Below are 12,379 nucleotides of genomic sequence, written 5' to 3'. Positions count from 1 at the left end.
AGTTTTGTGACTTTGAACAAATCTCTCCATGTTCCAGCTCCTGCATCTGTCAAATGAGTATGATCACCGTTCGTAGAAATAAATCTGTTACTGTATGCATATCCTAAAACAGTGCTGATCTGTAATAACAGCACAAAATGACCTGGGTGACTGTAGAATTGGGTGGGGGGTGGGTAGCTTGAAGTGTTTTATAGGGGCTACAGCCGTCTTACGCACCTCTCCTAATCTCTTACTTGAGAGGGAAAGAAGAGTGAAGTTAGAGAGGACCGTTTCACCTGCCTCCCTGAGATCTCACAGTCTATTCTGTGCCCCCGACAGCAAACTCAGTGAACCAGGTGACGCCCAGAGGGTCAGGGCGTCTCTGGGGCTTGGTTGTCATTACGGGCTCAGGGACTCAGTCAGTTACTGTGGGTGATGGAGGTTGTCAGTGCTGCCTGGGAGTGGAGGCCAGAGCACATTTGCAGGGTTGATGGAAATGCACAGATTTTCAGTTATGCAGGGTTGAGAAAAGCATCACGTCCAGTTATTATAAAGTATCTCACATCTTATTTATTTATTTGGTTGGCAGAGCTTGCATTCCTGGCATTTTTGGTTGGTTTGTATTGCTGTTGTTTTTTTTTTTTTTTTTTTGTCTCTGTAACTTTTTTTTCTTTCTTAAAGAGACCAGACCACCCTGTAGGGGGATCACCTCCTCCTAGGAGACAGACCAGCCCGAGATCTACCCTACCAGAGCTTGGCTTGCTCTGGGCTCCATCATACTCTATGCAGAACCGAGAGCTGGTTAGCGTAGGTCAGTATTTTTCAGGAAAGCCAGGCTCCCTATTGCAAAGAGCACAGCTAACTCTGCGACGGCGACAGCGACAGTGTAATTACAGTCGTCGCTGGTTTGCAGACTGAATCACCCAGGGCTGTGGTGGCATTCCCTGAGTTCACAATGAAGGTAGATTCCTGTCATTCCCAAGTTGCAGGGGTATTTCTGAAACATGTATTGAACCTGTGTTTTGAACCAGGCTCTTTCCCACGTCATACCCTGACTCCAGAGTAGGGGATGTATTATCATATCCCTTGTTTAGATGTGGAGGAGGATATTCCAAGATATGCATAATTTCCTCAAGGCTCAAGGTTAGAAATTAACAAGTCGATGAGCCTTGCGGAGCATTTTATACCTTACGTAAAACACCATGTTATTCACAGAAAGCCAGGGAATTAAAAGAGGTGGCTCTAGGGGGGCGGGGTCGGTGCTTTGGGGGTTCAGGGGGCCAACGGTCCCCTGTCACTCTGCACGACTCTACTGGGCAAGGGCCTGTCTGTCCCTTGAACTCCCTCCAGGGTCAGCAGTCTAGGTGTGTTGCTTTAAGAAGATGCGTAAAGATTCTAGTAATGCTTGCCTGAGATCACCAAGCAGAGAACCAGGCTTCTTGTTTTTCCAGTGCCTTCCAGACGGAGTTCCTTTTCTCACAGGTGAGGACGGGATTGTGTTTACTTCCAAGGTTGCATCCTTCCCGGAGCTTCCCCATTTGGCCTGTTTTACCTCTTTCATCACGGACGCTGCTCTGCTTGGATCTCACTCACAAACAGGGTGACGAGAGACATAGATCAGTAACTAGCTTGTTTTCTTAGTACAGATGTAATTTAATTTTTCTTCTTGTAAGGAGGCCAGAGGTACCTGCGTTTTTTGTCTGTACAGCAAATACATTTTACTTTTTTTTCTGCCTAAGTGTAGAGTTTTCACGCCCATGTCATGGGTCAGGACGTGTTGTTTTTGTTGTTGTTCAGTCGCTAAGTTGTGTCTGACTCTTTGCAACCCCAAGGATTGCAGCATACCGGGCTTCCCTGTCTACCACTGTCTCCCAGAGTTTGCTCAGACTCCTGTCCATCGAGTGGATGATGCTATGTAGCCATCTCATTCTCTGCCACCCTCTCCCCTTTTACCTTTAATCTTGGGTGTATTCTGGTACGAGGGAAGTTGAGCCACAGGATGCTATGTGAGACCTGCTCACCCTACTCAGCCTACAGCTCAGAGGGAAGCCAACAGATGCCCTGGCAGCTTGTCCATGGGTGAGGTCTCGGTTCCTCTATCACTGCCTTATGGGGAGCATTTTCTCCATACAATACCCCTGGGCCCCCACAGTTATCATAGAGAGCAGTTTGTCCCCATGTTTTTATCTGGCTGCTATAGAATGAAACATTGATTCCCCTGCTCAGACGGAATCTCTGATGGGATTTATCACCCTATTCACAGCATTCTGGGCTTCCCTGGTGGCTCAGCAGTAAAGAATCCGCCTGCCAATGCGGGAGAAGCAGGTTCAGTCCCTGATCCAGGAAGATGCCCTGGAGAAGGAAATGGCAGCCTCCTCTAGTATTCTTGCCTGGAGAATCCCATGGACAGAAGAGCCTGGCGAGCTCTTCTCAGTTCATGGGGTTGCCATGAGTCAGACTTGACTTTGCGACTAAAACAACTCTCAGCATTCTTGGTTTTTTTACTTACAGCTGTTAAGCTCTCCTTAACTCAGGGTTCGGAATGTCAAGATAATCCCCCAGTCTATCATGCTTCTTTGTCATGTATCTGCAGCTCCATTTTGCTGGAGTTGGGTTGAAGAGATCTTTTTCCAGAACATTAGTACATGTTTTTCAAGTTGCAGGAACAGGCTATTTCTACTTGGCCACTTCTCTGAAGCCCTATGCCTATCTGTGTTACTGTTTTCTTTTTAATTGTGTAGTTTATAGTCTCCATGCAGATACAGAAAGAAATTGGCCTGTAGGGTAGGTTACAGCAGATCCAATTTCATTGGCAGGGAGCCATGCTTACAGAAACACTCAAAATATTGCTGTTTGAGCCATAAGTGTTTATTGATTATTTGGCCAGGTTCTTCATAGTCCCTAAGTTCTTTCCAGTTTCTGCTGCTTGCGACCAGGCTTGTCACTAGGCACTGGACAGGTGGCTTCCAGCTGCCCATCAGCTGGTCTCCATTGTCCTTTTTCTGTAGCGTTTCATTCTGTCTCTGAGAACTGTAAGATACTGGCCCAGACGGTGCTTCAAGACCAGTGCAGCATTGGAAAGGTATAGGCTATTGGACTTCAGGTCTTGATGGTGTGTGCTTAAAATTTACCATCCAAACTGGGACACTCTTGAGAGTATAAGGGTGCTCTTGATGATTATACCAGAATGAAAGGTAAACATAGAGTAGGACTCTCCCCGGAAACTGGGTGAATACACATAGACACTGATTTTGGACAATAGTATTTTTATGATATCTGCTCTAAGTTGCTAATTTTAGGGTTTTAGGCCATCCAGAGTAAGCTAAAAGAACAAGATTCAGAATTCAAGCTCTGTGTGGTTTCCCCCAACCGTGAGTTATATTTTTAAACGTGTTTTTGACACATAATAGAATATTTCTCAGCGCCTGGGAAACAACTAAAAAATCAACCTCAAACAAGTTCGCTCTAAGCATTTGAAACCTCTTGGTAGCTTTGGGGAGCTATGCTGAGCTGTTGATTTCTGCTTTGCAAGGTTCTGCGGAGAAACTGTAAGCTCTAAGCATGTAGGGTGTGTGTGTGTGAAAATGAACTTTTGAGTTCATTTCATTACACATGTGAAGACGATAACTTTTTTTGTGTAATATTCATCCAAGATGAGAAGTTTTACATTGGGATCAAAAGGGGCAAAAAAAAAAAAAAAAAGAGGTTTTTTTTTTTGGTACCATTAACAGGGGTAAAAACAAAGGGTAAAAATACAACCCCTTCATTTTTTAGGATGGGAGGAAGGGAATTGGTGCATTTTTCTGGAGTATCTCTTTTCTCTAAAAAAAAGAAGCGAATGAAGAGAGGTGAGGGAGAAAAGAGTAAGAAATTATGGAAGGCGAAATGAAAGAATGAAAGGAAATAGCAAAAAAGAAATTTTAGTGATATTTTATAGACTTTTGGGAAAACCCCCATATGGACCAAACATGGTGCTTGGGTAGGAATTCCAACCCAAGTGGCTGGGTGGGTAGTCTCGGATCTGCTGTTTCCACTCTGTCTGTGCCGTCTTTTCTGAGCACTTTACATCCTGCACAGGTCAGGGCAGCCCAGATGGAATAGTCACTGTGCTCCAGGTGCTTTCATGGCCAATAGTGAAGGAGGACCATTACTTGAACTTGCAGAAGTACATGGGGGTCAATGATTGTTTATATTTTCTGTCTGTTGGGTGCTTTCTTCCAATACTTCTAGGCTAGAATAATTTCCTGGGTCAGCTTCAGGGAGAACATGGGTATTTCAAAAGCATTTGAAAGAGGTGCTAAAAACATGGAGAGGATTATTTTAAATAGAATAGCATGGGGAGAATGCTGTAAGTTTGGAGCGAAAGAAAGGCTTACATAAATACGAAGAAAAATACCTTGATTGTAGAAAGAGAAGAGAGACAGAATTGTCAGGCCAGGAGCCGCGTGAGAGCCTTTTGCATCTCAGGATGAATTTTGCCTTTGAAAATAGGGAGCTTTTAAGAAAAGAGCAGTGTTATTAAAAAGGCTTATGAGAGAGCTGTTGTCTTTTTTTGGGGGGGAGGGTAGCATTAGTTTACCTCCCACTCATACTGTTAGTTGCTAAAACCTCTATATCAGTTTATCAGAATAAGCGTTAAACCTCAGAGAAGATGACAGAATCAATCAGGTACATATTTTCAAGGTACAAATGGAAAATAAGAATCTAGGTCAGGCCAAGGGTTCCTAACCCTGGTGAGTGTTTGTAGATACATGGTTTTTGAAGTGTGTATTTAGAAACTCCTACTGTGTGCTGATATTATACATGCTCTCAGTTAAAGATATTTTTGTGCAGTTACAGTTTTGTACTCAGATAATCACTATGATTATTCATGAGAGTGTGCGATTGAGTCTTATGTTCAAATACCTTTCAGAAAATCCACTACAGGGAATTTTCTGTGGGAAAGTTTCCATGTATTGACTTCATACATCTAGTATTAATTTTCTTTCTCCTATCTATTTGCGGTTCCCTGCCTAGGGGTTTTTCTTGTTTTTGGTTTTATACATTATGCGTTGGTTATCTTATTTCATTAAAATGCTAATTAAATGCCTGGAATGCAATGAGGATTTATGAATGATAAAGGGAAACCTCTCAGCCTCCTAGGATTACATTTTGTGTTCTAACTAAGTCACATGTCCACTCTGGGGGACCCATCACTGCCTGGAGAGCCAGGAAGCCTGGATTCTAGCCATGGTTTTGCAACCATTTGTCTATGTGGCCTTGAGCAAGTAATTTCCTTTCTCTGGACCTCAGACTCTTCATTGGTGAAATAAAACTCACTGGAGAAGACGACCTGTTAGGTTTCTGTTAACACAGATAGTTTATGACCCTAAATAACATTTGAAATAACTCAGGCTGTGAGAGAGCATGAAATGTCATTCAAGAGGTGAGCAAAAACGGAGATATTTTTCTCTGGATCCCCAGATTCTGTTAATTGCAGTTCTATCCTTGAAATGATTTTGAGTACATCTGCGAGGATTACCGTTCACCGAGAGAGGCATTGGGGGTTGTCCCAGGCCTTGCTTACAGTTGGAGAAACGCATGTCTCTGGGGTGATGCTGGACCAGGCATCACATCACCCTCTTGATCCCCATCCATGAAACAGCTTCCTATTTCCATCAGCCTTTGCTACCGCTACAGCGGGAAGCAGCTCCAGTCTGGCCGGGGTGGGATGGGGGTGGGGTCTGCTCCCAAGGAAGGTGATATAGTCTGGGGGTCCATGGTCCCTGCTGCATCCTGGGAGCTGAGCCAGAGCTGCTTTATCTCAGCTGCCCTTCTCAGGGCACTACTCTGGGCGTAAACAGTCCCCTCCTGCAGCAGGAACGCCTTCTGCTCAAAGCCACCCCGGTGAGGTCCCAGTCTCCTGTTTGTACCCAGGGAGGGGCCCGGTCCCTGGCTGCTGGGCGCTCAGGGGTTGGGGGTCTGGCCTTCCTACAGGGCTGACTGCCTGGGGATCCCAGCTGCTCTGGTTTCCCCAGGTCCAGGAAGCTGTGAGTATGTGCTGGGGTGTGGTGAGCGTAGGCCACTGGCCTTTCAATGGCAGTGGAGGCATGGAGGCGCCTGTGTACAGCTGTTATCTGAAAATCAAGTTCTTGATGTTACTGCTGCATTTTGGTGCACCCAGGTGCCCTTTTCTTTGAGGAGCAGGGGCCTTAGATCAGCGTGCAAGTTTGGGGGAAAAACTGATCAGAGGGCAGAGTTGATCTATGTGTACTTGTGTAGGCATCTCTCATCTCGTTTTTATCTATTTCTTTTTTTCTTTTCTGTTAGTTGTTTGTTGCCAGCTTACTCATGTGCCAAGAATCTCATTCTTTTATGTCATCTCTAATAGCTGAGTATTATTCCTGTCTCCCAGATGAAGCATCTGTGAGGCTAAACAATGTGCCCACAGCCACACAGCGGGTGAGTGGAGTTTAGATTTAAGCCCAGCTGGAGTTCATGCCAAAGCTCACCCTTCTCAAAAATATTTGGGTGTTTGTTTACTTTGGGGAGATACTAAGGTCTGTTTGTGCATATTGTTTACTATTTCACTTCTTTCTTGGTCCTGATCCCATAGCATTCTGGAGTTTGACACGTGACTTCCACCTCGTAGAGGTTCAAGTCATCCCTGGAGTTACCATTGTGTTGCAAGTGGGGAAACTGATGCCCATTTGTGATGGTAGGTTTCTTTCCCAAGGTGACTTGGTGAGTAAGGGGCACAGTTAGAACCAGAAGCTGGGGTTCTCCAAACCCCTTGACTTTCCCATTTGGCCATACGCATTTTAAATCTTTTCTTGAATTGATGAGGACATGTTATAATAACATTCACATTACTGCTACGGCTGCTGAAGATTAGCTTGAGATAGAAATGTTAACAGAACATTCTCGGCTCTTTTGCTAGAGAAATTTCACCGCATATTTTCTATATGCTTAGTGGGTCGCCTGTCCACAGTCGGCTAATTACTGAGCTTTGAGTAGGTGGCACAGGTTACTATGACATGGGATCTGGAAAATATGCCCAGCTTTCCATGATGCAAACACTGGACAGACTTTAAGTAGGATGGTAGATTAGTTAGTTCTTTCTCAAGAAATTTAAAAAAAAGGTGAGTTACCCCACAGACTTCTAGACAAATGTGAAGTTCTCCTCTAGGGGCAGGCTGAACCTTGGACTTTGAGAAATATAGTTTATTATTTTTTTTTAATCTAAGGAGTTTGGGAAAGAATTCCTGTCCAACCTCTGTTTTGCTAGGTTGAGACATAAGCACCATTGCTTTGGTCTTCTAAGGCTCAGTTTAAAGCAAATGAGGTCCATTTTAATGATGAGCAGGAATTTCAGGTAGCCAGAGGATCACTTCAAGATAAAAAATAACACTTTGCCTCTCCTACTGTGTGCTATGGGAAAGAACTCTGCCAAAGAGACGTACAAGATTTACATTTTTGATTTTCTTCCCTATTAGTTTCCACTTGGGACAGGGTCATTTGTTCTGGCACTAGGCATATATACACTTGGAGTTGACTGAAGTTATATTAGATTGTCCCCTTAAAACAGTGTTGTTCCTTAGCAATAAAAATAAATGAACTCCCCTTCCTTGTTTTGGTCATTCTGGAAGCCAGAGCATTCCAAGACCAGATATTACGCAGGGGAAATAGCTCCTTGGCATGTTGCTGTTTCCTTGGGAGTGAGTTTAATCCTAAATGGCCAGCAGTGTCCTGGCCAGGGGGTGGGGCAGGGTCTGGATTCTCAGAGAAGAGGAGCAGGTGATGGGTATAGAGCCTGGCATACCTGATTGTAGCAAAAATGGAAACAATAGGGTTATTTGGCATTTTTGAACTTGGGTGCTAACTTCAGTCTTATCAGGAAGATTTAGTCTTGCAAAGCAAATGTTCGTGTGATTGCCAAGGGTGTCACCTCTTCCAGATGGGGTGCAGGCCTCCACTTTTGAGTCATTTTGGTTAGACTTATGGAATCCTCGGTCATCCCTTTTCCTGGTTGAGCATTTTCTGTGCTGAGAGCCAGACAGGTGTACCCAGATAGGGGCTTATCCCCTTTTACCTTTTACTGCCTGGCATGAGAGTCAGGACACCTGATTTGCTCTGAGCTGCCGGGTTGAGCCTCCTGTCTGTGTTAGTTAGCTATCAGCTCCGCATTCCCTGGAAGAAGCAGGGCGTTCCTGGGGAGCAAGCTGCCTTTGCTTGGAAAGACTGGGAGCATTAATGAGCTAACCTTTGCAGACTCTGGAGGCATGGGTGATGTGAAGAACATTATTAAATCACTAGAAGAGTTGATACAGCGTGGCCATGCTGAATACCTAGGAACTCTGTGAGGGTGAATTGTGTGTGTGTACAGGAAATGCATCCTTGATTTCACATCAGATCACGAGGTCAATCTTACACCTGCCTTGCCTTCTAATGGGAACCAAACGTGCTGCCAGATGCTTGTTTTTGGTCTCTGTATGTATCTGCACCTCAGTTTGGGGGCACGAGAGAAGTGAAACTAACAGTTCTGCCGTACCTACTATGTGCCAGGCACTTGCAAAATGTTTGCACAGATAGCTGCATTCTTTAAATAACCCTGAGAAGTTGGTATTTTATTTTTTTTTAATTTTTCTTAAAAATTGTTTTTATTGAGGTATGGTTGATATACAATATTATGTGAGTTATGGGTGTACCGCATAGTGATTCGTAATTTTTCAGGGTCGGAGGTCATTGATAATGATTATGAAATGTGGGCTATGTGCCCTGTGTGCAGTATCTCCTCGTCCCTTGTTTTATACATAAGAGTTTGTACCAAGACTGGTGGTTTAACCTCCCTAATGCAGGTAAGAAATGGAGCTCCAGAAAGGCTGTCATAATTTCCCCAGGCCCATAGAACTTTCAAGTCATACATTTAAACTTAGATCTTCCTAATTACAAAGATCTACCAACTTAGAATCTGTTTGGAGAGAAAATTTCCTAACATTCTCATCAGAGGCTTTGATTCTTGACGCATCCTTCTCAGCCGGGTGCTCTTTTGGGCTTCTCATTAAGCTCAGGCTAAGGAAGAAAACATCCAATCTATCTATAAATATAGACCCTTGGGCTGTGAAATAGAGAGGAAGCCAAAAAAACAAAGTGCCCATCACTTCCATGTGCATTTTCAAAAGTGGACAAATGAAACATGGGTACCTAAATTTACTGAACTTGTATAAGGAGAGATGGGGCATCGGCCTCCATTTTCCAGATTGGGAAACCAAGGAATAATGATAGCCTCCCTGCCACCGACCCTGTGCTTGAGAATCCTCTAGGTAACGGATATTCAGAGGCACACATCTAACTCTTGAGTGCACTTGATGCAACAGCAGTGTTTATAGAAAAATAAACACACGCCTGGAATGAATCAGTGTCTACATGATGGACCTAGCGTTCACCTCTGATTCAGTTGGAGATTTAAAAAAAAAAATAAAGTATCTCTTTATTTCTGGATTTCTGAAGGCCTCTCTTAGGGGAATCTTGTGGCTTTTGCATGCCCTCACCTGTGATGGATGGGCTGATAGGAGAATTGTGAAAAGTCCAGGCTGGCTGCAGTGTCTCTAAAGGGTTTGCAGCGCTGGATGAACAAAACAGCAGTTTCATGTTTTAGATGAGATGGGATCCTGGCAACTTGTTTCTGGCTTCATAGGGTCGGGTCAAGCCTGCGTTGCTCACAGGCATTGACAGCAGACGGCAAGGGGAGACCAAGGGTAAGTCCAGTATCCCGGGTCCCCAACCACTTGCTTTGTAAGAAAAGACTATCAGTGTTTTTATGGGCAAACTGGTTTCAAGGAATTAGTGTTTGAATTTCCAAAAGATGGTGCACGATATATAGGAGACCCTTCCCACACAAACAACCTCATGAATCTATTTGAGAATCTTCTTCAAATTCCTGTCCTAACGGAGTCTACATGCAGTCCGCCCTTTTAGTCATGGGTGTCTGGTTCTTATATTCATCAGATGGTCGGTTTATGCCAAAGGTTTCTTAGCATCATCTTAAGATACAGATGCATTTTCTTCTCATTTGGTAGAGGAGACCTGATCGTTGCAGGGGAGGGACCTATCGATGGATGGCTCCACCAAAAGTCGTCTTCATCCGTGAATCCCACAGCCTCTCACTCATGATGTTGGTTGTGATGTGGTCTGTCCCTGCAGCCCCTGGAAAGAGCAGGGTTTGGAGGTGAGACAGCCCAGTGCTTGAATTTTCCAGCCCTGTGCTTGAATTTTCTGCTTGCTAATGTGCACTGAGGCAAAGTATTTCACTTCCCGGAGCCTTCCTTTTATTATAAACCTTACGAAGGGGGTCACCCTAAGGAGCTTTCAGGGCTCTTGTACAGGCTTGAGAGAGCTCCTGTAGGACACCTGTCGGCTGACACAGGGTCTCGTGAACGGCGTTGTTATCCTCTGCCTCTCAGGCTGCTGTGTCCGCACAGATGTTCTTTGCTGACAGTGCTGTCGTTGCTCTGGTGGTTGTCAGGACTGTGGTTACTTCGGTGGTTGTCAGGACTGTGAATCTGGTTACAGAAAATTTTCCACTCGACACCCCCATAACCGAGGGGGCCAGAGCAGTCCCTGTGGCTGCTGGCAGTGTTTTCTTTCTCTCACGCAGACTTAACCAAACTTGAGCCAGGCCTCAGGTCTCACGGGTCCAGCTCTCAGGCAGCATGTTCAGGCCCTGGCCAGGTCAGTAAGGGCTGGTTCTTGGAATTGTCGTTATCAGGATGTTGAATTATTTTAATGGTCCTCCTCCTCTTTCTTGGGAGTGACCTCAGTATGTGAGGTTTGGGAGGAAACCTCTACAAACCTGTCAGTGTAGGCGGCCCAGAGTAGAGCTGCCTCCTCCAGGCTGCCCTCCAGGGGTGAGCCTGCCACTGGGAAGGGCCAGGTCAGTGAATCCACTTGGCAGCCTCTTAAAGCTAATAAGCATTAGATCAGAAAAAAGCCCACCGGCTGTGCTTTCTTCACCACACCCCATGTCCTGACTGTCCCCCAGCAAATGCTCAGCAGACCTCACCCCTCTGCCAGCACTAGCCGACTTTTCCACTTAAGTGCTTTGCCCCTGAAGATGCCTTCAGTACCCTGCACCTCTGGAGTCTGCCTGTTGCCAATTGTCATGGTTGATTTACAGCCAGAATCTGGCAGCTGGAAGAGGAATCCTGTGTCTTTAAACAGCTGGGCTGCAGTGTGTTTAAATGTGCTTGCTAAGCCAGTGACTAATTCAGTATATTATAAAGCAGCAAGGAGCAGGCTGCCAGGGCAGGGCTGGATCCAACTGGAGTGGTGTGTAAGACTCGGAGAATTATTTCTTGAATTCCGCCACCGCACCAGTCTCTGGAGCAGACTGGACTTCTCATCTGTCTGTCCCCTGCACCAGAGTCAGAGCTTGCTTTCCCGGGATTCCCAGGCTGCTCCTGCCTCCCCTCCTGGCTCCCTCCCTCCAGTCCTGGGTCAGTTTATTTACTCATCCGAGGGTGGAGCCGAGGGTGGGGCAGAGTGGGTGCGCAATCTGAGTCAGGGTCCAGGGAACCAATCAGAATTGCTCTAGGGCATTCCAGGGGCCCAAACTCAAGATCCCTCCTGGAAAAAGAATTTTCCAAAAGGTCCCTTTTGGTCACAAGTGTTGTGACTGCATCTTTCTTGTTCGGGAGCCTGGTCCCGTGTTTGTTTGCCTGAAGCCTTTTCTGTCTACCCTTCCTTTTCTCACCCCCCCTACCCTTCCCGGGGTTGGGAGAAAAACCTCCAGAAAGAGCCAGGTCTGATGGAGACTTCCTTCTTCTGAAAACGCACAGATGCTCCTGTCACCTTCAATGAGCACGCAGGCAGCCTCTTCTGGAGACAGCGTGGGGTGAGGAGAACCTGGGGAGATCTCTGCTTGTCTCCTGGAGTCCGTGGCCTCCCTCTTGGTCCCCGTGTAAACGCTCCCAGGAGTTGTAGACCCCAGGCGTCCGCCTCCCGAGTGTCTCCCCTGTCTGCCGTCTCCTGAGGCTTTCCTGGGGCTGAAGTCACATCCATGTCTCGTCCCTCTCACGGACGCCATCCCCCTGGCCTCGGCGTTGCCCTTGACACCTCGGCCCCCTCTCCTTCCTCACCGCCTACGCTGGGACGTCAGCACCCCTGCCCCAGTGCTTCTGGACCCCAGCCTGTTACTCGGCCTCTGTCATCCCCACAGCTTGTCCTGGGCAGTAGGTGTGGAGTGCTGTCCGTGTGCTTCTGTGGGATTGGTTTATCTCATTAGATAGAGGAAAGCTCCTGGGGTAGGGTCCCCGTCTCCCCATCATTGACTTATTCCCACTGCTTGGCTCATAGCAGGCGGATTGTTAGCTCTTTGAAAAAAAAAATACTGTTTTTTAAATTGAGATATAATTCGCTTAAT

The 12,379-nt window shown here is 46.0% G+C and overlaps 1 protein-coding gene across 3 annotated transcripts in view; it reads left to right on the top strand.

The window, feature by feature from the left end:
- The window catches only part of ETS1 (ETS proto-oncogene 1, transcription factor), a 138,648-nt gene that overhangs the window by 70,622 nt on the left and 55,647 nt on the right, over positions 1 to 12,379 (top strand). The window contains exon 1 of one of the 3 annotated variants that reach the window (XM_070457377.1): positions 1,347 to 1,461. The exons of the other annotated variants lie outside the window; for them this stretch is intronic. Within the exon in view, the coding sequence (XP_070313478.1) occupies positions 1,362 to 1,461 (100 nt within the window). The 5' untranslated portion in view covers positions 1,347 to 1,361. Of the gene's footprint in view, positions 1 to 1,346; positions 1,462 to 12,379 lie in introns of those variants that run through there. 3 annotated transcript variants of the gene reach the window in all.

Source organism: Odocoileus virginianus, chromosome 28, assembly GCF_023699985.2.
Source record: "Odocoileus virginianus isolate 20LAN1187 ecotype Illinois chromosome 28, Ovbor_1.2, whole genome shotgun sequence".
In the NCBI taxonomy this organism is placed as follows: domain Eukaryota; kingdom Metazoa; phylum Chordata; class Mammalia; order Artiodactyla; family Cervidae; genus Odocoileus; species Odocoileus virginianus.
This window is presented reverse-complemented; position numbering and strand designations above follow the sequence as displayed.